This window comes from Scatophagus argus, chromosome 14, assembly GCF_020382885.2.
Source record: "Scatophagus argus isolate fScaArg1 chromosome 14, fScaArg1.pri, whole genome shotgun sequence".
In the NCBI taxonomy this organism is placed as follows: domain Eukaryota; kingdom Metazoa; phylum Chordata; class Actinopteri; family Scatophagidae; genus Scatophagus; species Scatophagus argus.
In genome coordinates this window covers 16,503,894-16,531,091 of record NC_058506.1, presented here as the reverse complement: position 1 = coordinate 16,531,091, position 27,198 = coordinate 16,503,894, and the positions used below count along the sequence as shown (strand labels likewise).

General features: G+C 39.9%; 3 protein-coding genes across 10 annotated transcripts in view; 2 read left to right on the top strand and 1 right to left on the bottom strand.

Annotated features, from left to right (window-relative positions):
* dpysl3 (dihydropyrimidinase like 3) overlaps window positions 1-3,005 on the top strand; it is a 35,793-nt gene extending 32,788 nt beyond the window's left edge. For all 3 annotated transcript variants that reach the window (XM_046410086.1, XM_046410084.1, XM_046410083.1), the window contains exon 14: window positions 1,155-3,005. In XM_046410086.1, coding sequence (XP_046266042.1) covers window positions 1,155-1,249 — 95 coding nt within the window. In that variant the 3' untranslated portion in view covers window positions 1,250-3,005. The remainder of the gene's footprint in view (window positions 1-1,154) is intronic.
* A 1,254-nt stretch (window positions 3,006-4,259) lies between these two features.
* The window catches only part of zmp:0000001268 (CYTL1 domain-containing protein), a 64,924-nt gene continuing 41,985 nt past the window's right edge, over window positions 4,260-27,198 (top strand). The window contains exons 1-2 of one of the 2 annotated variants that reach the window (XM_046410094.1): window positions 4,260-4,316; window positions 5,784-5,852. In XM_046410094.1, coding sequence (XP_046266050.1) covers window positions 4,301-4,316; window positions 5,784-5,852 — 85 coding nt within the window. In that variant the 5' untranslated portion in view covers window positions 4,260-4,300. The remainder of the gene's footprint in view (window positions 4,317-5,783; window positions 5,853-27,198) is intronic. The other variant, XM_046410093.1, reaches the window with a different exon arrangement.
* stk32a (serine/threonine kinase 32A) overlaps window positions 5,369-27,198 on the bottom strand; it is a 58,925-nt gene continuing 37,095 nt past the window's right edge. For 4 of the 5 annotated variants that reach the window (XM_046410088.1, XM_046410089.1, XM_046410090.1 and 1 more), the window contains 7 exons: window positions 24,648-24,737; window positions 22,558-22,661; window positions 20,395-20,511; window positions 18,627-18,752; window positions 16,269-16,397; window positions 9,659-9,723; window positions 5,369-8,873 (listed from right to left, as the gene is read on the bottom strand). In XM_046410088.1, coding sequence (XP_046266044.1) covers window positions 8,756-8,873; window positions 9,659-9,723; window positions 16,269-16,397; window positions 18,627-18,752; window positions 20,395-20,511; window positions 22,558-22,661; window positions 24,648-24,737 — 749 coding nt within the window. In that variant the 3' untranslated portion in view covers window positions 5,369-8,755. Of the gene's footprint in view, window positions 8,874-9,654; window positions 9,724-16,268; window positions 16,398-18,626; window positions 18,753-20,394; window positions 20,512-22,557; window positions 22,662-24,647; window positions 24,738-27,198 lie in introns of those variants that run through there. The other variant, XM_046410092.1, reaches the window with a different exon arrangement.

Here is a 27,198-nt window from a genome sequence, read left to right as displayed (position 1 = left end):
AAACCCACTCTAATACGATACTTGTAATAACTTTGACACTGACATTGTGACCTCTAACTGCTACAGTCGGAAAATCAAGTTTGTTTTTTTTCCACCGTTGCACTTGCAATGCAGGATATGAGTTTTGGCTCAAGGCCTAAATCGTTCAGCGTGCGAGATTTCAGTCCACTGCATGTGGACACGGTCTGTTAAGAAAGCCTATCTAATGTGAGAGATCACAACACTACATATTCACTTTCAACATATGTTCCATTATGCGGAGCTGCTGAGTGACAGTCTGATTGTGCCCATATGTAAGGTCAGCACTGGATTATCTTAGATTTGGAAAAACAATGTGAGTTTTTGTCAGGCTACCAAACAGTGAAACACGCTGTACTCGCCGTCTTTGCGAGTTCTTGTAGTATTTTTTTTAACAGCAGCTAACTCATTTTGAGAAGTCCACAGAATAGGTTTTGAGTAAACTGTCTTGAGAAGCGTAGCTGATGTGCGATACCTCATGGATGAAAAAAAAGAGGGTGACCTCCGCTGGAAAGAATTTCCACATTTCACTACATGAATTTAGAGGGGAGTTAAGCTTCTCCTGCTTTCCCAGGCTTTGTAACGGCAATGTGTGTTTTAAAGAGTGCGATTATTCTTGTATGTGTGAGTCAGTCCCTTATCTGTTTTAGTTTTTTTCCAGGGCCACCACCTGCAGAGTTAATTTACTCGTCTGGAGGGAGATGGGAAGGGATGTTTGCTTCGTTGTAGTGTATCATAGTGTGACATCATTCTATTTCCATTTATGCAGCCGCTGGTAATTTGTTACAGCCCTGGCTCGTCCTTTGGTAACACTATGCTTTCTGTCAAACTCTGACTTCTACTGTTAATGTTTCAGCAGCACTCGCACAGTACACAGTCTGCTGAAACCTGCCTCATCTCAGTGATGCATAAAGTATATCATAGACACTAATAATGTGTGTTGAAAAACCTCTAGTTCCTGGAAAGTCAGAATGTGTGTGCATGATGGCCCCTCAAAGCAAGGCATGAGTGCAAACCAGTCTTTTAAATGTCTTTATCTGCCCCCTCCCCTCCATTTTTATTTCTGTTGTCTGCCTTATGCATTTTTTCACCCAGTGTAACTCATTTCATCTTTCACTCTTTTTATCTTTATCCAGGTCCCCCCACCCCAGATGACATACCCATTAGGCCTGCTGGCCGGCGTATTGTGGTGCCCCCTGGTGGTCGCTCTAACATCACATCCCTCAGTTAAACAGCAGGAGCTCGAGAGGGGATGCATCCAGAAAAGGACAGCAGCCAGAGTGCAGGATTGAGGGTGGGGGGGGGGGGGAAAGGTAAGGGGAGGGAGAACGAAAGGGAGGGAGGAGGAGATGCATAGGACCATGATTAGTTAAAAGAGCAAAACACTGACTCCTCATGCCTTACCTGTCACAATGCAACCTTGCTCAGATGAGAACAGTATCCCTTTTCCTGGGGAATTTGGAGTATCAAAATGGTTTGGAGTTTATTATAAAAAATAAAGTCACCACCAGAGCACAATACAGACAAGCAGTCTTAGTCTCACTTCTCCTCGATATAGAATGCACCACCTAAAAAGTGAAAACATGTTCACTTGATGCTTTGGTAATGGGCAATCACAACAGTAAAACTGCATACCACCACATTGAGCAAAGGAAGAAAACTATGCTTTTAGAGGAAAATGGATACCGCATTTCTCAGAATGACGCTATGGTTCTTTCATCCTGTTTGACTTTCAATGTCACCCTGTTTTCTGTAGCCTGCTTTCTCCATAGTCAGCAAAACATAACACTAGAGATCCCACGTTAGCCATGTATTATCATGCAGTACCATTGAGTAGCTCTAGGTGGCATTGTATGTATGGTAAATGTCATGTAGCTTTGTGAATGATGTTGTTGCAGCCTGTTTGGGTTTACTGGACCAAGTAAAAAGGTATTTATCAAATTGTAGAGCAGGTGTGCTGTTGGACATGGAGCTGCATGGGCCACATTAACATGGGTGACGTGATCCATGATCCTTTTGCCACCCCTCCTCTGAGGCGCTTGATAAATACCATCCCCACGATGTATTGATTGCATAATTATTGGTGTTTAAAAAAAAAACAAAAAAACAGGAAGATCGACACATCTGCGTAGAACAAAAGAATATTAGAAAAGGTTTTGCTTTTTTTTTTATCCCCAAAGGGTTTATGTCAGTTTTTTTCCTGCACTCCATCATGGCTCTATTAAAAAAAAAAAAAAGAAAAAGAAAAACGTTGTAAGAAACCGTCCTTTGCATTTGCTTCTAGCTTATTGCCCGCTCCTGTCATCCTGAAATCATCTTGAAGGAGAACGGAGATAAAAAGATAGAAAACCTGTTCTTAACAAGCGCGAATAAACTCAACTTGTCCCTTGTAGCTCAACTTTAACTAGCTTTGCAATTAAGGGCAAAGAAGAACTAAGTAAAACAGATGCAATGAAATGATTGAGTAACAAAAACCTGCTTTCAGATAACAGCACTTCACCTCTGGATTTACTTTTTCACTGCTGACAAATGTGGGCTCTCATTTTATAAGAAGACCCAGCGTAGCCCTGCATAACGCAGTCCTGACCAGTACTAATTTAACATCATCCCCAATACAACCGTGGGTCCAATTCAGCTTACAAAACACTCGGGATCTGTTTGTGTCGGGAGTCTTTGGAGCTCTTTTTTATGTCTGCTGTTTTCTGATAAGGCAAGGAGGTTGTGGTGCAGTAAGCTTTTATTTTGTCGTTGTCCCACTTTGGGGGAGGAAAGGAGATGGTGATTTATATTTGGCAGCGGTGTGGCAGACTATGAGGCAGGCACAGGTGGTGGTTTGTTCTATTTATGTTAGTTTGACAACCTTTGTTATTGTTTTTATGTTGTTTCTTTTTTTTACTGTTGTATCAAAACCCAGAGATGGCAGGTCAAAAACAAGATGTGTTGTGGAGGTATGATTTGTTTCCTGAATAAACATGAGTTGCAACTGACTGACTGAAATCTCTTATTTATATTATTTAACAAAAAGTGTGTGTCTCTAATAAAAGAACTGAGATCTAAGCTTACAGGCTTATCGTTTACATCAAAATGTAAACAGTATCAGGTTAAATTGTTGTCTGTTTTGATGGTGATTTTTCTTCCTGCAGTTATAATTCACATAAGTAGCTCTGTAAATTCAATTGCACGCACTTTGTATTCTTGACACCATCCAGGCAGATGCACTTTACATGTCAGTCTCTCCTGTCATTTCTATAAAACACAAGCACTCATTCCTCAATAAACCAGAATTGCTTAAAAAAAATCACAGTACCATATATCTGTAGCTGTGCACTTTTCTTTTGTTTATAAGCTTATACTTTACACTTTACTGAGCACTATATGCCAGTTATTTAAATTCATAGTAAAAGAAAAGGAAATGCTTAAAAACTACATTCTTAATGCAGTGAATATACTTCTGTACTAGATCCACAGTTCAAGCCCCATGGTAACAGTCTCATGTGCTCCTATTTTGATGCAACTCATCATGCGTCCACCAGGGGCAGCACCGACCAGCACCACGGATTATTGCAGCTCGTGGTGTGTTTTGACACCGGCGAAAAACTTGTGGAGAGGTTCACCTGGAAATCTAAATGCTCACGTTTTAAACATTTAACGACCCACTTCATCAACGCCAAATGCCTGTCATGGGTTACATATGACACCCCTGAACGACGGTAAAAATAAAAAGTAGCAAGCACGATTTTTGGCAAGTGTTAAGTGCTAATTCAACGTAGATATGACAACATGGTAGCAGCACTTCCGTTAGCACACACCTGCTTTTAAACGAGCCAAGGTAATTATTATTTATACTGCGACTTTTGAATTGATTTCGTAAACAGTTTTCTTCACAGTGTATAGTTTATCAATGTTGATATGTATCGTTGATGAATATGTATTAACACAATGTTACAAAGACATTGTTTAAATAAAGATGTTTGATTTCAGTAGTTCTAACCAACTGTACGGTGGCCTAGTTGAAGATAATTACTATATTTTAACTTTAACTTAAAGTGCCTCAGCAGTTAAGCCTTTGTTAAAGCAAAACTGGCTAAACAATGACCCACTTCCCACTTGGAAAAGCTTTTATTATGAAGCATGCGTAACTCTGCCTTGGTCAACACTTACGCCTATGAAATCCTTGGGGTGTAAAAATACAGTAGGTCTATGGTTTCATATAGACAATTGGGTGTTTTTGTCAATATTGCAGGGAAGAATCGTAAAAGAAGACTCGTATATGGATGAGTGAATGGAGAGGCTCACAGGTAAGTCTCTTGCCTTTCCCTGTTATATCACGTTGATTTGGTTTGATTTGATTTGTTCCTGCATCACAAACACTGATAATATTTATCATGGGAAGCTACAGTGTGTCTGAAGTGTGTAGATTAAATTTGACATACTGGTACCATATGAAAATAATTTAACAGAACAGCACATTTATGACCTTCTCACTGTGGAGTCTAACTACTTGGCTGAACAAAGTGTCCACTCAGTCCCACTATGTTCCCTAGTAGTTAGAGTTATACACACTCACCCTCAGTGTGAGGTCCGCCAGTAAATCTGCTTGAAGGTCCCACATGGATTGTTTAATAGTGAGTAACTGTCTCCTGACATCATGGCAATCATGTAAGATGGCTGTGATGATGATCATAAAATTCAGACCAGGTCTGGATGGAGAGATGAGTCAGCAACCTCAGTCTAAACAGAGTAGTGTGTGTGTGTGGTGGTTTCATGTTGACCCTGTGAAAGTGTATCTGACTGAAATGAGAAAATATTTCTGGAGAGAGTGAGGTACATGAGAGATTATCCAGGCCTCTTTTTTATTAGAGGAGAAAGATTTTAAACTTTTGTTTACGCACGCGTGTGTACAGTGAGTTGATAAAAGTACACATATTTGACCTTTACGAGACATACCAAGGTTTCCTGCTTTTGTTTAAGGTGATTTGAGGCAAATTGTAGAAGCATTTACCAAGTGCAAAATCCCTCCTCAGATCTGCCTAATATGGAAAAGTGATGAGTGTTTTTGGTTTATGCTTCTCCTCCTGTTGTATGTTGTGCTGGTTGTCGTTGTGGTTCAATTGTATATTTGCACGTTAACCACTGAGTCTCTCCACTGATCTTGAAGTTATTACTTGTACCACTACACAGTGAACACTAGGGGGCAGCATTAGGATAGTGGAAAGTTTGGGTAAAAACCATCCAGTGTGACCAACATTTCTTCCCCTCTTTTTATATCCTTTCCCTATTCCTGATTTTGATAAACGGAACTGATGAAGGTAAAAAGGCAAAGTGAAATAAAGCACAAGATATAGTCAGATTGGTTCAGAAAAAGAAAAGTCATTATTTAAGGCACACCCTCAATAGTTTGCAACTCCATCCACATTTAAATACAGGAAAGACACAGTGACAACTGAAGGACAACAAATCTAAATAGGAATGAAATTCACAGGTGTGGAACAATTCTGTTCCCAGACTAGATCATTTTTTTAGATAGACATTTTGTTGAAAAATGGTATTATCCGTGTCAAAAAGTAGTTGCCATTGATTATTTTATATGTTCAGTTTTTACAAGGTTTAAATCTGCCACATTAGATGATTACCCATCAATTAGTAGCCTGATGCAATGAACCGAATGCATCTGAACAAGTTAAGATAATCATTAGCAACTACTATTTACTCCGGGTATACCTAGGATTAGTCCATCTGTTTAACTATCCCACTATATGTTACAGCTTCTACTGGTAACCACCTTTGGATCTGTAAAAATTACATCAGTGACAACAGCAACAACAACACAAAAGGTAAGTCAAAACATTGTATCAATTTTCAATAGAAAAGTGCTAATAGGAATGAATTGAACAGAGTGAAGTACAATTTAAATATAATTACACACATCATAAGATTGAAATGATTGAGTTGTACTGCAGATAGATAAGACCAAGGTATATAGCAGGCATTAGTAGAAATAACATTTAATTACTGGCTGTGAAAAAAGCTCAGGTTTTTACTACCAACATGTAAAGTTTAAAGGAACCAGCTGTGTGCCATATCTATGGTATAAGGCATCCCTAAGCAAACTTCAGAGGCAGGCGTGATTATTTAGACACGGTTTTAGCCAAGTTTGCAGTAAGAATGAAGGGTATTGCCTTGTCTGGTCTTTATTTGCTTCCTTCATTGTTTTCTTATTCGCAACTCTGCATGTGAAAAGAAAATGATAATGATTTTTTTCCACTGTGTTATCCAGCTGGCACCACATTACTGTTGAATACCATCTGCACATAATGTTGTTGTAGAATGTATTCCTCTGTTGGAGCAATTAATTGCAAATACAATTTTACAAACTTATCTGGTGGTACATATGTAATTGGTTCTATCCAGCACAAAAGAGGAAGGACATTAAACAATTAACTGACAAAAACAAATTTTAATGCAGACAGTAACTGAAAAAGGAATCTAATCTAGGACTCAACTTAATCCTTGTCTATACAACCATCCTTAAAGGTGCAATTTGTAAGATATGGCCAGAATTTTAGAATTGAGAATTTATAGTGTTGGTTTCTGTCAAAGATGTCTTTGTATTGTCTTGTAGAGATATCTGCTGAAGTAAGCATGCTAAGCAGCTAGCCCCCTCCATCCTGTCTTGTAATACTACATTGTACATCTGACAATAGTCTGATACCCTGTGTAAGTCTGACAAGGGATAAACCCAATAGTGACAGTTCTTAGAGGGCTATGCCTACACTCATAGAGTCCAGGGTTACAATATGCAACGATTGTTTTCCCTACTAAACAGAAAAATACAACCGTGCACCTTTTGGATTTAAGTTTCTCTCTTTTACAGGACTAACAGGAGCTTAATAGCCTTGTTGACTTATTGTGAAACACTTAATTCAAGAGACTTAAAAGAAATAAAACTAGCCAAAACTGGATTTGTTTGTCTTTCCACAATCACCTCTGTGTTTGGACAAAAATAAATCATCTTCTTACTGATTAAAATGTAAAAAATCCATGCTGTTTTCATCCACTGCAGCTCCACTGCACCACTGCTGTTTAACCTCTCTTCTCTACCTGCCCTCCATATCTTATTGACGCTGGAGTCACAGTCCTCATCAGAGCTGCTGTAAATCACCTCCTTACTGTGATTTGAGGTTGCTGTCCAGGCACAAACCAGTCAGCTATAGGGCCACTAGCTCCATGGGTAGCTCAGCTAATAGTAGCTACAGCTACAGTCAAAGATATCCACAGCAAACAAGACAGTGAGCAGCAGTTTGTGGTCACTCTAGTCATGTGCTTCGTCCAATATGTTTGAAGTTACCTTTGAATTCTGGCCATATTTTAAAAGTTGCCCCTTTAAGGGAATAAGTATTTACTCACAGCTTTAGATTTTTTGCCTCTCTGTGCATAAATGCTACAGTTGATGAAGAAGCATGTGCAAGGCAAGGTTCAGTGCAGAACATAGAACATCTACCAGCTACCTTTTCTATGTTGTCATAGCTATAAATCTTTATTTCAAGACCCAGCTGTTCATTTGCAAATTGAGGCGAAGATCAGTTCAAAATGTAAATGTTTTTAAAGGAGTTTCAAATCAGTTTGGCAGAAAATATTTCATCAGAAAGATAATTTATTCGGTGTGTTAAAAGCTTAGGAATGGGCCTCCAAGATAAACCCTAAAACCACTGTTTGTATTTCAGATTTCTGTATTGACTTGGTAGTATCTTAAAGCATACACAAGTGAAGAAAACTTGCATCATTGTTTGCCTACATCTGCAGCTGATGGAGCTGGGACATTGCATCAAATGTTGCGATCGTACCACTTTTGTTGGCTTCACTATGAAAGCTAAGCATAATGACCTCTACAACCATGTATCTGCTGTTATGATAGATAGCCTACAGTTCAACTCTTTATTTTTTTTATCTTAGAGGAATCTGTGGTTGCTGTTTTAAAAACAAAGGCCTCGTTTTACCTTAGTGAGCTTTCCATTTTAACGTTCTATACTCTTAGCGTCATGCTCGAATTTGAAGTCATGTAGATCACATGTGACCAAACCATCCTCCAAGTGCTTATTTGTTGCCAAATCAACTCCTTAATGTCAGTTCTTGTTAAGTCCATTTCCTTGTCGCACTGGAGAACCACTGGTATATTTAAATGTCTTTAATTAACCAGAAATTAAAAATCTGTGTCCTGCCCAAGACAACAGCAGCACATACAGCTTTTAGCCGTAGTTGACCACATCAGACTTTATTCCATCTAACTGCTGAGCAGGGGTGGCATTGTCTTCTTTTTAGCTGGGGAGTGTCTTCCTTTACACTTCAGCTCACTGCTCAGAGTCTGAGCAGACTGCAGAGCACCAGAGAGATGTAAGGGAGCATGGTATGGGTGACACTCTGCTGAGAGTCATTCTTCTTGGCAATAGGAAAGCGAAAAGCCAGGCTGTGGCGTGGGCTGCTGCTCCAGGAGTCCATTTCACTCCTGCAGTTCTGGAGCTCTTGATAATGTATTTTTTTTTTGTGGGTGAAAAACGATGCCCAAGTGCACACTGCATTTGTGTTTGTATAGACGGTGTTGTGGTGCAGGAACATTGAAGACTGGCTCTGAGTGTCTGTGTGGCTACAACAATATGCATCTGGGTGTAAGTAGCTGATCTACAAGTTGTGGGCAGGTGCATGTGATTAGTGGGTACGTTGAGATCTCGGGTCACAAGACCTATCCTGATAAGTAGGCCGCCGGTTCAACATTGTTGTTCTGTCCATCCTCTATGGCCTTGTTCTTCTCACTCATGGACAGCTCAGAGGTCTCTGAGTCGACAATTGCCTTCCTTGACCTGTTGAGCAAAGAACACCTCTTATTAATATTGAACAGATGCCGGCACCTAAAGAAAGTATAACAAGGTGACTCTAGATGAAACAGAATCAGTCATAATCAGATTTAAAGACGTTTCTGGACAGAGCAAATTTTTGTTTTTACATTCATTGTCATTTTGGTTGTGTGCTTTTATTTGGTATGCTTTTTGTGTCTGAGACGGACAAATGATTTACAGTGATTAACACTGCACTTACTCGAACATTTACTTATGCAAATCAATGATGAATATTTTTTCTTGGCTTGTCATAAATTTAGTTAGTTTTTGTTTGACTTCCAGGAATATCTAATTCTCATATTCATTATGAAGTCAACATGGGCGGCACTCGGCCAATCAATGTCTTTCTGCATTAATCACACACCCACATATATGGGCTAGATCTTCTGCCACAAATAGCCACATGACTGTCCTTTCACACCATCCTACATGCTCTAACTATCCAGGAAGGGTTTTTTTTTTTCACTTTTAAAACTCAGCCAGGCTATAGTTTACCAACTCCAGAAAATCCTTTTGATCACATAGACTATTTCTTTAATATTGTTTATACTATTTTGTATTACTTTGAAGAACATTTATTTTGAAAAAAGAAGCACAGATTTTCAAATGTTTGTAGTTTCCCCATCACTGACGCTTATGGTGTTTCCTCAAAGTCAACCGTACGATGCCAATTACTTGCTACTCACCATGACAAGATGTTCAACACTGGTTCTAGAGAATGTGAATGGTAGTTAAAGAATGTTCCTTACTTTTCTCTGTTGAAGACAATGAAGTCCCTCTGGACATTATCCAGCCGCTGCTGCAACTGACCATTCTACAGAGAGTGGGGACAAACAGGACAACATCAGCAATTCAGTGACCACTGCTGGCAGTTCTGTAAAAGTAACAGCAGACTTAACTGACAGCTTCGTACTACATGCTGGCTCACGTATACAGATTGCTTGAAATTCAACAGGCAGCACACATGGCTTTGCTCATCTCAGTTTATTCTTTTTTAATGAGATGGCAGAAGCGGAAATTGACCTGACTTTAGAGGAGACTTGTGCTCTGATTTCTCCACCTGCTCCACAAACTCATACAAATTTGGCCCACTTAATCAAGTGAGAACATTCGGCTCTGCCATGCCAGTCTGTTCTCACAAGTACGGCAGTGCCAAGACAAGTAGACAGGTGCTTTCTCACTCTCCCAAGGAGGCAGTGAGGAGAGAGAGATCGTAGAGATACATCATCATTATGACACTGCACTCCACTGTACTCTGTGTGTGTGTGTGTGTGTGTGTGTGTGTGTGTGCGAGACAAGCCAGCAGAGATGCAACAACATAAGAGAAAAAATATGAACAAATGTGTTAAGGGAGGGTTCATTTTCCTCTGCATATCACAGCTTTTGAAGATATTCAAATATCATTTAAGCATGTACAACCTAGCTTAACCTAAATGAAATTCAAATTTCAGAATTGTGAAAAACAAACAAGCAAAAAATGCTCCAAACTCACCACCTCCTAAAATGTTTTCACTTTGGAAGATTTCATTAATTCATTTTTTCACCTTTTAACATTAGGGCACCGAAGGGCCTCATTTTGAAGAAAATGATCAGACATAAGAGCACACATACAGAATATGAGTACATGTTGCCTCCCCACACACACACTCCTCCATTCACATTGGCCCTCAAAAATCCAAGCTCACACTCGTGAGAGCCTCTTCGGGAAAAGAAATGGCTGACTCCCTGCCCAGAGCTGTCAGTCACACAGCCAAGCATTGAGGCTATGTACAGGTGCAGTCACAGTGGGGGAGCAGCCCCTGGCAGACCAAAAGCCATCATCTAAATTAGGGCAGGACAATAGAGAGAGAAGAGCGAGCTGTGTCAGAAGAAGAAAGTGTCTTTCTTTTCCTGTGGGTTTCTGGGTAAGGGACCCTGTCACAGCCGTGTCACAGAGAAAATGGTAATTTCACATGAACACAGAAGATACATAACCATCAAAAATATGGATGGGACTGGGAGAACAGGATGCCTTTGTGTGGATGTGATGCAGACTAATGAAAGGACAAAGTAACATATACAGACAGAGACTGGAGGAATACTGTGCATAATTTTCATATGCCAGTGATAGATGTGATGCATAAGTGGTGACAGATGAGACACAAGGTATGATGCACTGTCGTCTCTGATGCTGTCATAATAACATACTTTTAGCTCTCTCGGCAGGACAGAACGTGACAATAATAAAACCACCTTTGTATAACCTTTCCCCTTAATACCAGTTTGTTCATGAAGCGCACTTGTTTTGTCTACTGTCACTTTTTTTAATTTTAAAGAACCAGGACAAGACTTATTTACAATAATAAGTCTTGAAGTTCCCTCGGGATCAATAAAGTATCTATCTATCGATCTATCTATCTAATGACTTTGCTTGTCAGTTGCAGGAGAAGACTGAACAGAAGCTGCTTCTCCCTAGTCCAGTCAGGGTTCAGTGCTTGTTTGACCTTACCAAATAAGTCTGAGATTTCAACCTTTGTGTTGAACTTTTGAGATACTCCTATATGCGATTTAGAGAGCATATTTCATAAATGGGAGGACGCTCATGCTCTTGACTTTTATCTTAAGTCAGAATAAAGGGAGGAAGGTAATGAGGAACAAAATAAGGAAAGAAGAAACACTTTCTGGAAATTACATTCATGCCCAATGCTAAAAGAAGCTTCTGGCCTTGCAGACAGAACAGTAAAAATGCTTTTACTTCACCACTTGTTTCTCTCTCTTTGTCTCTTCCTCTCTCTCTTTACTTGATGCTTTAAAAGGACAGTTCAAAAGCTCATTGGACCCGGGAGCGCTCTGCCCTGCAAGAGCCTTACAGTGGTTCAGTCTGAGGCTGGGGAGGTTTTTTTTTTGTACTTTTCTACTAATAGAAATTAAATTATTCTAGATTTTTACCGTAAGAACACTGCACAAAAGCACAAGGTCTCAGCATAATAATGGACCCTATATGAGTATGAGAGCATTTAAGTCTTTGCTTTTGTTTTACCATAGTATTGACACATGACATCAAACCTGCGCTATGGATTTTATGAGAGCAATCTAGTGCACACTGTTCACATTGTTGTACATTGCTGTTTCAACAAACACCTGATGAGAAATAATGATTGTGAGGTGTGCGCAAACCATCATTCTAACAGTTTGAGACACTGAGGCATTTTTGTTTCAGCATTGTCAACTGAGCCTCACTTTGTTCAGTGTAAAAATTTTATGTGGAACAAGTTGTAATTTGTGAGCTACAATTGTCTGCTTCCGATGATATTCCTGCATTTATTACTAACCTCAAGACAAGCTCTAACTCTGCTCTTTTAATTACTGGCACACATGGACCTGTATTCTCAGATACACATGCAGTCTTCTGTTTCCTGCAGTGAAACATTCAATTACCTGACTCAAATGCTTATTATGTTATTTGCTTCTGTTTGTGTAGCAGCAAGCTAAGCTATCATCAGACTGAAATTTTTCTTGAAGAAAATAATTGAAATGGGTTTGGAATAGGTTATTATTACTTTCTGCTTTATTTTGGTACATATAACTGTTCTAGACTGGTCAGAAATTCTCAGTACCATTTTAAAGTATTTATACCGAACCTTTAGGCTAAAGAAAAAGAATAATGCTGTGTTGGAAAATCCATTTACTCTGCATTGTCTACACACACTTAAGTTTACAACCCCAATTCAAAAAAAAATGGGGCTCTGTGTGAAATCTAAATAACAATTGAATGCAATGATTTGCAAATCTCATACACCCATATTTTATTCACAGTAGAACATAGAAAACATATCAAATATTGAGAGTGAGACATTTTACTATTTCATGAAAAATATTAGGTCATTTTGAATTTGATGACTGCAACACATCTCTAAAAAGTTGGGACATGGCAAAAAAGTTTGGATAGGGCCATGTTTACCATGGTGTAGCATCCCTCTTCTATTAACAACAGTCCATAAACATCTGGGAACTGCAGAGACCAGTTGCTGGAGTTTTGGGAGAGGAATGTTGTCCCATTCTTGCCTGATATAGGATTGTAACTGCTCAACAGTCCTAGGTCTCTTTGTCGTTTTTTTTCGTTTGAAGATGCACCAAATGTTTTCAATTGGTAAGAGGTCTGGACTGCAGGTAGGCCATTTCAGCACCCGGACTACTCTACTACAAAGCCATGGTGTTGTCATAGATACAGTGTGCACTTTAGTGTGGTCCTGCTGAAATATGCAAGGCCTTACGTGAAAATATGGGGGCAAGCTGGATGGCCCCTCTCCTTTTTAGTCCGGAGGACACAGCATCCATGGTTTCCAAAAAGAATTTGTTCTGTCCCAACTTTTTTGATGTGTTCCTGCCATCAAATAAGCTAATATTTTACATGAAATGGTAAAATGTCTCACTCTCAGCAATTGATATTTTTTCTATGTTCTACTGTGAATAAAATATGCATTTATGGCATTTGCAAATCACTACATCCTTTCTTTATTTACATTTTACACAGCGTCCGAGCTTCTTGGAATTGGGGTTGTAAATTATTACAGTACAAGACAATTCCAACCAGCAATTTTGAACCAGCAAAATGGAATTTTAAAAATTTAAAATGTCTCATTTGTAGTGTATTTCTCTGCCGCTGTAAGGTACTTTAAACTGACCTGTCTACAGCTGTATAAATTAATTTACCTTGCCTTTGCCTTACAGTGGGCTCAATGAGATGGCTAAACACCAGTTTGAATGAAATTTACCCTGGTGCACATTATCTAAATAAATTCTATAAGAGAGGTTCCCAGTGTATTTCTTACATGCAGAAAACAATAAACTTGAATGGCATCTCCATTTAGGACATGTGGAAATGTGTGTCTGTGTGTGATGGGAGTCTAATTTGTGGGCTAATTTATATTGTTCTCACAGCAAGAATCCAATTTTACTGCTGTTTATTATCAGTGATTTAATTGAGCTAATTTTATGCTACATTATGAGCGTAGCAGTGACAGCGAGGAAGCGGCAAGGAGATAAAAGAAGAGCTGGGAAAAGGGATGAGGAAGGGGACCAGTACTGTAGGGTGGGGGTAAGAGTGAATGTAAAAAGGTTGTGGAAGGAGTTCTTTTGAAATGCTGCATGGACCACCTCCCTCTTCACACTCATGTACTTTCTTAGTTCCTGTCATACATGCATCCCTCAAAAATGGCCCCTCGGGTTCTTTGTAAACAGATATCAAAGTATCACACAAGTACAAACTAATATTAATAGAAAATAAAGCAAGTATTCCCTGTGATAAAAAGATAGACAAGAACAAGCTGCAGACAAGGACAAATGCCTCAGACTCTTTCTAGTTTACTGTTGTTTTTATGCCAAACTTGTGGTGCACCATGGGGAGTGACACAAACCTTAAAATGATATATGTTATCCTAGTTTTAGAATTGCTTTCCCATTTTCATGTGAGACACGTCAGGCAAATTCAGTTGAATATTATTAACCCTAGTCGAGCTGCACTTCACTCTAATATTGCCTAAGTGACGCACACTCACAAGAAAAGATGTTTCACTTTATTTGACCATCCACTGCTACATCATCTTAATCCATAAACATAACAAATGTTTCCCTGAAAGGCTACTGTCATTATTTCATTACATTAGGAGACTTTCTCTTTGTCTGAGTGGGATAAAGAATGACAAACGTTGTCTGGCTGCACAGTGAGATATCACTGAAATGTACGCACAACAGCTGTCAGCTTTCATAAAACATGGTGCACTTTGGTCCATCTCTGACTTCTTATTGCAGGCTGACAAGCAATGTGCTGTAGAGTCTTGACCACACAAATGGCTTCACTTCTATTAGAAAAGAGTCCCATAAACAGCTCTAATGTGCCAAAGAGTGAGAGAGGGTCCAAACTCCTGATACAGTTTGTATGAGTCTGTGTGAGCAATGGGTTAGGCTGTGTGCTTAGACTTAATGCATACTTTATGTGCATGGCAGGTTTTAATAGCCACCAGATCCAGCACACACAGTATTACTGCAATTATACTGGCACACAAATTAAATCATGACCTATTTGATTCTCTTTAGAGTGTTCACTGTCGCATTTTTACTGTCTCACTGGAAAAAGCTAAAGATTTGAAACTGGACAGAAGCCTAGAATTCACTGTGGCACTTAGATGTTGTTCTGATCCATTGACTCCTGTGCTGTAAGTACATTTCTTCTGATAAACAGACCTCACTGCCTGTTTTAAAGGTGCATTTCAAAAGTCTCTCTTGTGGCAGTGAGACTCTTTGACCTCTAGGGTCACATATAGTCATAGATTCATTAAATAACATGCAAGAAGGGCCTTGCATGCCCCTGCAGGAATGTCTTCAGAATTAAGTTTGTGCAGAGAAGTAATTTAATGAAGAGTGTGCGAATGATCAGACACACAATGGTATGTCTTTCGTCGGTCAGTGGTAACAGATTTTATTGTGAAAATCCACATCACAAAAATGGTAATCATAGTCTGTTTTTAGCAGACCAAAGACCCATATAGATGTACATGGAGACAGATTTGCACGTTGTATATTCTGAATACATAGCCCCAGTGGAAGCAGTTGCATGAGGACACTTCAACTCGACTTTTCTTGACCCAGCAAGCTTTTCAGTGCCGTCGGTCCTGTTTGGACTTTAGATGCACATAAATGACTTGAGATATTTTGAGCTAAAGTTAGCCTTGAGAGAGAAATGACTGCACTGATCAAGTCCTATTGCTGCACTAGGCCAAAAATAAAATTGTGTAATGTGTGTGTTCCTCTCATGTCCCTCATGTCTCTCACTCACTTGACAAGGTGATCAAGTTTCAGCACTTTCCTCTGTTGTGTATAAACACCCGGAGGACAGCAGCTGATTTATGTGGACAGAGTGAATGAATGAAATATCACAGTTTGTGATTAGCTTTTTCTCTTTTTTTTGCCTTCCCCATACCCTCAGCAGGCAGGCAGTCCATTTCATCTGGTGAAGGACCTCCAAAATGCGTCCTCAACATTCTTAACAGCATTTCAGACACATTTAAAAGACAAACTAAGGAACAACTTATCACCTGCAACTGGGCCAAATGGAATCAGCGGTCCTTGTTTATTTCTTTAATGAATAATGATGAGCACTGAGAGGTCGAGGCACCTTTAAGAGGCATGTGTGGTCCACTGAGGACACTGGGAGTGAAGAAAGTTCATATTGTCTAAATTATAGATTATTTGTAAATTCTGTGCTAAATTATCCACTGTCTCTGTTTTCAAAAGGTGCATGTCTCATTTTGGAACAAGCCCTTTTTCCTTCCTGTGTTATGTATAATTACTTTATTTAATGTTTCTAAGTTAAAGCCTTACCTGTGGGGACTCATCAGATCCCTGGTCCCTGGTTTTTCTAGCAAGCCTTTTCTTCTTCTTGTGAAGCGGTTTTGACTCCAGGATCATTTCCTCCAGCTCAAATGTAGGGTCACAGTTCAGTCTCCGCCTCTGTAGACACACACACACAGACATCTAACTATACAGCAAGGCATCTCTGTCCGTCTTTCTGTATGTCCTCTGGGTTGAATCTCCAGTCTACTTTCCAGAGTGTGTTGCTGGGAGACTCAAGGACAGGACACGTCCAGTAGTAATAAACTGAATAACCAAGAGTACAGTGTCCTGTACAGCAGTGGGGGCAGGGCTTCATGACTAGATCAACAGAGAGAATGAGATATACACACAGAGATGAGATGAGAGACAAACGGTCAGAGACACAAGTGAGTCACGTGGCATGTTTTCCAGGAGAACCGTAGAAGTTCACAGAAGTAGCAGGAGTACTGGTGTGGGAGGCTAAGCAGTAAATATACTGCTGTGGACAAGGGCACCAGCAAAAAGTATTTTAGCCACCTAAAAAAAAAAACCCACCTCAAAATAATCAATATTACTTTAAGTTTAGGCAACGATATATTGCTCTGTCCAACACCACCACACTTTTCTAAATGATTCTTCATTGTCCCCATGTTAAAAGCAGTTTCTGCACTGCTGCTGAACATAACGTTACACTATGTGTCATAGTTGTTATTCCACTGTTTTTTATTTCCTCTAACACCCATGTATGAGTGATCAGGTATGCATGAGTGATATTTTATTATTATTATCACTATTATTATTATTAAAATCATAACACAGCAGGTAGTCTCTATATTGTGCAGTCAATGTTTATGATGTGCAGCAGCCCATAGAGACACAACAGGCTGAAAGCTGGGAAGTCAGAAAACAAAACAGAAGGGCTCTAAGAATTCTCCGTGAGTCTGTTTCTGACTAAAGACAGCAGAGGACTGGCTTATAATTAGATAGAGAAACACTGTCAATTCCCCATTGATCCTGTGTTTTTCCTCTGCTATGTCAGACAGGCTGCTGGGTACCCCTGGTGCTCTGCAGTCACTATAGACTTCGAATTAAATAAAGTCATTTAGTCACCTCTTTACTTGTAACAGTCATTACCCTGCATGTATTCACCTCTGGCGCTAAGTAGTGACAAGTACGGTAAAATACGGGATAGTTTTTGAATTGCTTGATCATATCTGGCTAAATTGGTATCAGAGCTTCTAAATTGTAAGAATGTCCTTTTCTTTTCTATGTCTTAAATTATAGTAAACTGAATTTCTTTGGATTTTAGATTGTTGGTCATAAAAACATTTGAACACACTAACTTGGGCTTAACTTCACACTGTTTTGTGGGTTTTACAGACATACAAGTCAAGAGAATGACTGGGAGGAATAGTCATAAGTCGCAGCCCTTCCATCATTATACCTGTCATCAGTGTATCTGACTGATCACATCTGTGATCAGCTATACAGTTACAGTATTTTCCCAGAGAGTTTAAATACAGTTTGATTAAAGTACTCCAAAGACAGTTAGTGTTCATTTTTGTTTTTCTAATGGCAGTCGTATATAAGATAGATGTTTTGTCTTGTACAATTAGCAGCTTTGAAACTGGTTACAGTAAATCAGTGCATTTATTGTACAAACCTAACACTACACGGTGCATCGGTTTGCCAACAAAGCAGGTTGTAGCAGTCATATAGTTCTTACATGCGAGCACTATCTTCACCCAACTCATCGTGGTGATTCAGAAAGCTCCTGTAGAGCTGCAGGTAGACACGCAGAGGTTTACTCTGCCTTTGTTTGTGTCTGCTTTGACTTATTCAGTCTACACACACACACACACACACACACACACAGTGGGAGATCCAGCTCCGCCCAGCAGGGGGTGGTGTCTGCAGCTCAAACAGGAAGAGATTAAATGAAGAGTGGATGCTTCTGGCTACATTGTGTGTTCCTTGCGTCTGTGTCGCCTTTGGGGAAATACTGGTCTGGGAATAGGTGTGAGAGAACAGTAGAATGGAGGAGGGGGTTCTGGGGATGGGTGGTATTTTTATTTGTTATAAGAGAATAAATTTATGCTAAAATTAAGCATGCTCTGACAAAGATGTAAAATAGTTTTGATTAAGGCTTCTGCTGATTGAATATTTATCATATGGTATTTGCTCATTTCTGTTGCTGTTTTGAAGGTATTGTGCAGTGCTGAGTGGGTGGGATGAAGTGCAGTGGATTTATTTAGCAGCACTTTATAGTAGGACAGTGTCAGGTGTAACAGTCTGCTCTGTTCAGACATGTGAGCATTTTGTTGTGTAGCATACTGAGGCAGTGCTCAGTTTATTTCTGATACTCACATTGGGAATAAAGCCTGGAGGAAGCTGTTTGCTCAGCACAGCATCCCAGTTGACATCTGACATGTAGTCCAGATCCTGTAGCTCTGCTAGACAGGAAATACGCTTCTGGACATCTATGCACAGCAACTAGAGGAGACAAAAAGGATTAGAGTGAGAACGATTGTCCACGGGGAAGCATGGCCGAAAAGTTAGTCCCACTGAGACAGGAGCACATATTTGCCCTAAAGGATGTGTCTGAGAATGAGGATACGGGGACAAAAGGGTTGAAGTATTGAGGAGAGGATGGAGGGAGAGCGAGATGATGAGTGACAGAGGAAAAGAAATACATATAGGGAGCAAATGGTGATGAGAAGAATTCAAGAGGTTGTGAAGTGTGAAGGATGAAGGACAAATATATCGAGCATGGAATTCTCCTCTTACATTCTCACTTTCTTTACATCCCTCTCTCTGTCTCTCATGTACACACATTCACTCCCGCTTTCACTCCCACACACACACACACACACACACACACTTTTATGCACCCGGAATGCCAATGAGGTACGAGGAGTCTGAGCACGAAGCAATGCAACAGTTTGACTGCAGTGGATTGCTGCCAAGACAAAACCTACAGACGAACGCTACAGCAACAGTGCATCTGGTAGCTTTGCTAGTGGCTTAATTGTGACGAGAAGAATAGACATTCGACAGTGAATTATGAATAGAGTCTAAAGATTTAAAAATAAGTTAATTACATTCAATCAAAAAACACGTACATCCAAATGGTTGTGATTAAGGGGGTGGGGGGTATGTGCTGCTCAGTGCTTTTGCAGCGTCTGTGAGGGTGACTTGACTTACAGATTGTAATTGATCATTTTAATTTTAAAGCAGCACTAAATGCTGTTAGGTGCATGTACGAAGAAAAGGGGCAGGATAAAATGTGGGACAGCAAAAGTGAAAGTGACCATTAATTAAGATTCTGTAGATGCACTTTGTTTTTTCAAATGAAGTGCTGCTGTCAGGTATGGATAATTGTCCTCCCATAGGAAATAAAGAATTCGAACCTTAAAGAAAAATCCAAACGCAAAGTAGCAAGGGGGTTCACTCAGGTCTTTGCCTCCTTTTTCTATTTCATATTTATGACAAGTTTGCACCAGACAAATAGTCCAGTGTGCGCATCAAAGTTTACTGATGGGATTTTAAACCAGAGTATTGTGATACCGGAGTTCAATTTGGCCACCAGGCGTGACTAATGTGAGAGGTTGGAAAGTGCAGGTTTAAATAAAGGACCACAGTCCATTCCATACAGGTGCATTCAGGGAACATCTGTTGTACAATGTGACACTCTCAGTCACCCACATTTCATAGAGGTTTGGGAAGGTAGTTACTTGCAGTCCTACTTCACAGTTTTCTGAGAGAAACATTTAGCATAACCCTCAAAGAAATAACAGATCCGTCCCGGAAGAAGGGCCAGACGTGTACTTTAGAGTTACATCCACAGGCATCATTCGGTGTAGCGTTACTTCCTGTGGGGTCAAGCTATATGCAGACACAATACGTCTCAGTTTTTGCACACGTTGCACAAGACCACTCAGTGTTTGTTTGTGTGGCTTTTTGTCAAACTGTTTCTACTTTGTCTAGATATTTATATTCCTCCCAATATTTCGTCGCTGCCTGTTCTTAGCAGCCGCCTGCTGGTTTGTTTTATAATCGAGTGGTAGTGAGGAAGGTGAAAACGTGAGATGAATCCTTGAATGTGCTCTGCATTATGCATGTGCCACTCATTTACCTTTCTGAGGAGAGACTTCATCTCCAAAGACCAGGCTGCTGGGTAGCTGGGATGGACCTTGTGGAAGGTCTGAAGAATCTCATTGGCTGGTGTGCTGGATCTCATCACATACGGTCTCTGAAGAGAAGAGAGGAGACAATATGTTACAACTTGTATTCACAGTCATGCTCTGTCTGGGGGAGTTTGTTTGGTAAAGTATGAGTATTAAGGCTTTCTCCATAGTTCTCTCTCTCCATTCTCTCTTCCTCTTCTCCAACATTGTGAACCAATTTCCTGCACTGATGAGGACAAATGATAGAGGAAACAAAGAATAAGGGACTCAAAACACAAGTGAAAAACTCTGCTGTGCAATATGAGAGAGCTTTCTGTGGGTCAGAAAACAAGTGAAAACCTGAGGGCTCTTCACACCTGGAGAATGTCACAGGGACAAGGCACAGAGTCAGATCAGGCCGGTTGGAGATCCGCATACTTGTTTAGAGAGGAAGAACAATTGCATGACCGGGGCAAATATTCTCTTTTTTCTTACTAACTCTTATTGCCATTGCTGCTTTGTTAGATGGTTCAGACTGAATAGAAACAGGAAAGAAAAAGAAAGAAATTGGTGTGACATGCAACATGGATGCCTTGTCACTCTTCATTTTTACTACAGGCTCTTTCAGATGCATGCTAGCGATTATATTCCAATTCTGCAGATGTTAGCCAGACAAGGCACACATATATGCCCCGTAATATATTCTTTAGGTGCCAATAGGCAGCCTGGAGGCAGGGAAACTGAGTGACAGTGATTGATTTGTGGTTCTGGATCAAACGCTGAGCTGCCTGGATCTGTACCTGCAACCTGCAAGTGGTCAGACCCAGCCAAGGAGCGTGGTTAGTGAGAGAGGAGTTAAATGGTCTGAGTGAAGCATGAAGTCGGATACTGTTTGAGCTGAAGAGGGAGATAAGACGAGGTAAATGCTGAGAGGGGATCGAACAGAGCCTGGAGCTGAATAATAGTGAGATAACTTTCAATTTTTAACAGTCAAATAATTCTGCACATACACCAGTGCAGGTTTTGACTGATTTACAGACCATGTTGAAATGTGGCAGTCAGAGAAAGGTGTAGAAAAGAGTTCCTGGGAGACAGAGGGATGAAGTGAATTTTCTGGGAGAAGGTGAGTGTGGTGTGCAGAGAGAGAGAGGGGTGAAGGAAATTTCAAGAGGGGGTTTACAGAGATGACACAGATTATACAGGAACATCTAAAAAGTGGAGTATGAAGAAAGAGCTAATGGGGCTAACGTCAGCGTCACTCTAAGTAATTTTTTCTGTGTGTGACTGTGTACTCAGCAATCCTCTCCTGGATTAATGAAGGTTGAAAGTAGCTGAAAATCACAGCTGCCTTGAGGTATTTTGGTGCAGATGAGATGTTGCTTTGAGGTCAAAAAAGAGGACAAAACATTTAAGGTAAAAAAGAAAAGAAAAATAAAAACAGGCTCAGGGTGGACTTGAGATTGATCAATGGGAGGACAATGTAACTCTGACTTCAGAAAGCATTTTAGAAAGCATTATAAAAGGCTATTAGGTAAGATAGCTCTCCAGAGTTTTAAGGAGAAGGATGAGGGGGAGGTTTGATTCATTTCAGGATCACTTCATGACAGCTCCAGATCAGTTTCAGGTGTTCTGGGTCCTTGTCATCGTAGACACCAGAGGTTACTGTAATCATCATCCTGAAATTTGAGAGGAAATTCTGCAGTTGATTCCCCAATGAGCACACCGCTGTCAGCTCCAAAACTGTGTGTTTATCTCCATGACATCAGAGTTTAACTTCTCCAGATGGGACCAGCACAGAATTAATTATATTTTAAAAGTCAATTCCAATTATACAGCTCTGGAAAAGCTGTAGTATTTCCTCATTCCCCTGCAGCGATTCATCTCACACCGTGACCGAACATTTAAACATCTTCCTCAGTAAGGTCAGCTTAAATGTAAAATTCAATTATGGCTTCACTCCACTTTTTTGTTTCGTGAAGGTTGAGGACTTTACAACTGCTTTCCCACCAGTGGGACTTTTCTAGCACACCCTCATTCTATGTCATATATATGTATGCAGCAGGCCAACGCTGAAGTGAGCCGAGATGCTGGCACAGTAACAGTGTGTGTGTGTGTGTGTGTTTGTGAGTTACCTGTCCTCTTAGTAGCTCATAAGCCGTGATGCCCAGTGACCACCAGTCGACAGAGAAGGAGTAGCCAGGGTGGGACCCCTCAAAACTCTGAAAAAGCTCAGGAGCTAATAGAAAAATATACAACAAAATTAAATTGAAGCATGGTGCACAATGACACATGTGTCCTCCCTGGGGTGGAATTTATTTGTGTGTGTTTGTGTATTTTGATCTCTTTTTATTGTTTTTTTAAAAACATCCTGGTTAGGGGCAGTTTATTTCACCTGCGGTCCTTTTCAGACATGGCAAACATTACACAGTTTGCTTCACGTATCTGAGTCATTTCACGTATCGAAGTCATTTCTTTTTGTAGTTACAGATACAGGCCTTTGTTATGTAAATATTGCATAAGGTCTCTCTGCAAACATAGCAGGGCTGTGGCAAAACGAGCTTGGACAGTATCTGGCACTAATCTGTAATAGATTTTGAAAGTTATTTGGCGGTTAAAGTAATTAATAACCTTCATCAGTGCATGGGACACTCACTCCCTCTTGCCCTCATGAATTTTCTCATGAATTTTTTATCACTGATTAAATAGAGCACTCTGCTGTGATAATAGTGAGGGGGACTGGATGCTGGAAGTGTTACGGAAATGTAGAAAGTGACTGAACAGCTTATTCATGTTGCTTATACATGTAAGATTTGTTGAACTTTGAGAAACTGGCTGTAGGATTAATAGAAGAGGTCGAGCTTCTGTTGGTGATCTGGGATGAAAAACATAAAGTCCATCTCTTTGGCAAATATTAGTTATTGGGATTTAATTTAGCATCTTAATATCTTTGTAATAGATAAGTGACTAAACAGGTTTCCTGGGTGGGATGAGTCAAATGAACCCATAAATTGGTATTTTTCTTCCTTCCAATAAAAGTCAAAAATCTATTCTCGGGAAAACGTTCAGCTGTAATCTTGTTTCAGATGGTCAAGATTAATTTTCATCACTCATCATTTACCCTTCCCTCTCTGAATCTTCGTCTGTATTACTCAGGAGCATACACACACACACACACACACTCCCTCTTCCTGTGCGTCATGGCAGGTTTGCTCTGCTCTCATGCTGAGAGGGAAAAAGTGTAGTTTATGTACTGAAGCCTCAGAAGGAGTCAGTGTTTTCTTCTTCCCAGAGCTCTTTTGAATTATCTATTACACAGAGTATTCGCTTGGAATACAAATGGTCAGAAAATCATTCTCAATCATGAGCACACACTTTTATTGGGGTGGAGAAAAAAAAAAAACAGGTGCAGACACACACACACACACAAACATAAACATGTGATGCCTGTTCATTCATATGTCCCTGTAATCCTGTTAGCCACTATCTGATCTCCCAGGAGCTGAATTCACATCGACCTGATCAGTGCTGTACTTAAGAGGACGACAGCAGGGCTGCTGTAAAGGATAAATGTTGGTTTTTAAAGGCAGCATCATTTACTTTCTTTGAAATGTCCCCTTCACGTATTGGACTTTTAAATTAAAAACAATAAAGACACACTGAATGTCTCAGTATTATTTTCTGCACATGTACCTCACTCAAAATCATGTTGTCAGTATGTTTTTCTTGTCCATCTCGCCAGCCCAAGCTTTTCAGGTTGACAGGGTACTGTGCAGGTGGAGGTTTGGGTGGTGTAGTTAAGTGTTCACGTATGATGTATATTGATGTTTTAGTTTTATGTGTGGACCCCAGAATGTTGGCTACCCTGGTAGCAACAACTGAGGAACACGTTCAACAAGTAAACAAATCCATCTGTCCATCATTCATTCCTTCGTCAATAGTTTAATTACTCTTAATCAATCACTGAGTTTTTTTTTAAACCTACCAACTTAGATTTGCTCATTTGCTCTACGAGTTGGATGTTGGCTCTTGTTTACTCACATCGAGTGATGAATGAACATAAAACGAACAAGAGTAAAACTACCTTCCAAACAGCACAGGGATGGGCTCACCAACATTACACAGAATTTGGATTAGCAGACACAAACATAAGCTCTCGAATTTACATTTAATGTCACCATTGTCAAAGTTTTCTTAGGAAGAACTAAAGAATGTATTTTCTCACCCATGTACGGCTTGGTCCCAGCAATGGATGTTGCTTTTAGATCCTCTTTTACAATTGCTGCGATGTTGAAATCAGTCAGATGGACGTGGCCTGTTGAGGAGAGAGATCTCATTACCTCTAAGTGACACGGAGCATGCTTCAAACACAAATTCACTTGTGTGAACCATATAAATCCTAGGACCGTAGAGCTCTGTTTACACCATTGCTATTGACTAACTAATTATTTTCCCTTAAAATTTAAGCTTTGTGTAATTCAATTTTACAACATCTTACAAATAGCAAGTATCCACCGTGTTTTCTGCTTATGCCAGTGCTTATGTGATATGTAAAAATGTGGATCAGAGGAATTTTAACATATGGTATAATCCACGGAAATAATGCCTTTTGCTTGATGCGTGCTTGTGATACTAATGCTCTTACAATAATATTAAAAAACAACAAATGCAAATTAACCTTGGCTTTCTTTGTAGAATAAAATATGTGTGTGAGGATATTATGACTGAGCTGAACGAGCGTCCAGAGTGTTTTGGTAGCAACCTCTGTGATTTTCAAAGTCAAGCTATTGACCTGTGTCTCACTGTGCTGCAAGATGGCCCATAGTCTTTGCCATGCACACTGAGCACACATTAATGAGCTGACTGTATGTGTGTGTGTGTGTGTGTGTGGGTGTGTGAGAGAGAAAGACAGAGCCAGAGAGTTTTTGCCGCAGAGTGAATGTTCAGATGAATGCATGTCCTCCATAACCCCAAACACATACGTTTCGGCCACACATAAGCTGCACAGCCATACTGTGCACACTTTTTTTTGTCGTTCACACACACACACACAGACACACACACACAAATAACTGTATGGGGATATAAAGCAGACGGAAGCCAGCCAGTTGTGTTTACAAAAAAGATAGAGAGCCTCAAAGATTAGAGAACTGCATAAAAAAAATCTCATTTCCTCCCTCTTTCCCTCTTCCTCAGCTTTCTGTCACTCTACATTATCACACCTTTTCTTTCTTCCACCCCTGCTTCCCATATCTTCCTCTATACTTTCACTATTTTTCAGGTTCTTATTTTCCTTTTCTCCATAAACAGCATATCTCTTTTCTTTTGCTCTTGCTTCTTTACAGTTTAAAATATGCCCACATACTGTATTCACAGCTGTGGTGCCTGAGTGTTGCTGCACAGAGGGCAGATTGGGTGGTGCTTTGCAGATTAAAAAAAAAAAAAAATCCCATTGTTAATGCGATTTGATAACTGTGATAAAGGTGCTGCAGAACTGAAACGTCACTCTGGACTGGAGTGAGAGTAGAGCTTCTTTCTTGTTTTCATATTTAATGATGTCTCCTGTCTCTGTCACATACTTATCTCCCTTTTTTATTTTCTGTCTTCATCTCTCTCGGCTTTGCAGAAGACAGATTTAGGACAGGATTTTTACACCTTAGCCAGCAGGAAGAAACAGCCATAAATGTGGGACTGCTGGGCCAAAAGTATTGAGAAGCAAAATAATATGTTGTAATTTTCATGTGTCGATCTGCGATCAGTTTACGACAGCTCCAAGGAGGGCAGTGGTCGTCCTCTGCTTGGACAGTTCAAAACCGTTTGCTCCACTTAGACGTAAGAGGCAGGAACAAAGACAAGCAAACAAGTCAACATAAATAAAACTAATCAAATTGAAAAATAAATGTATAAAAAAAATTGTGAATAAGAGGATAAAGAAATAAAACTCCACCCAGCTGTCCTTTTCTATATTTCTATCTTTGAGGCTTTTACGTGTCTTGCCTCATGTGTGTATTCCCGTTAATCACCTTATCTTGTATTATTAACAAACATCAAAAAGGTGTAAGGAGCATTACAGCCTCTGGTGGCCAATAGCAGAGGCTTTGAGACTCAGAGTTTTGCTCCATTATAATGAATTGTTCTTTTGTCAGTATTAACTAATAGAGCTGAGGTGTAAATTGGAGTCTGGTTTGTTTGGCGATGGGGCAGCTGTAGTAATAAAACAGCAGGACTCAAACATGGCACAGTCAGAGAGAGACGGCGCCAGTAAGAGACAGATGTAAAGAGACAGACTATGGCACAGTTTTCAGATCTGTATTATGGAACATGTGCAGTGCACTGCTTTTGGGTAGCAGAACTTTGTTGCCACAGTGCCATCCATGCAAATCTAGCTGGATATACTGGATATAGTTCCTTCCTCTCTGCGCCCACTGTGAGTGGCTGAAAAGTGGATCCTGGGGACAAAACAAATGCTTATTTCTGACAGAGTGCTTTTAACTATATGTTAAAATCAATTAACATAACAATCCAGCCTGGTCTCAAGATGATTTTAGCTAAGTAATTATTATGATCTGTTCTTGATATTGTTTAGCATGTCAGATAGATACTGTATTGATCCCGAGGGAAATTCAAGACATGTTGACATGTTACAGGCCTGACTGACTTAACGGCTCTTCTAGTGCCTTTGATATTGTTGTATTTAAATTTTGTTGTATTGTTTTTTTTTTCATCATTAAGCCTCTATTGCACTACTTTTGAGATGGCCACTTCACTCACTCTTA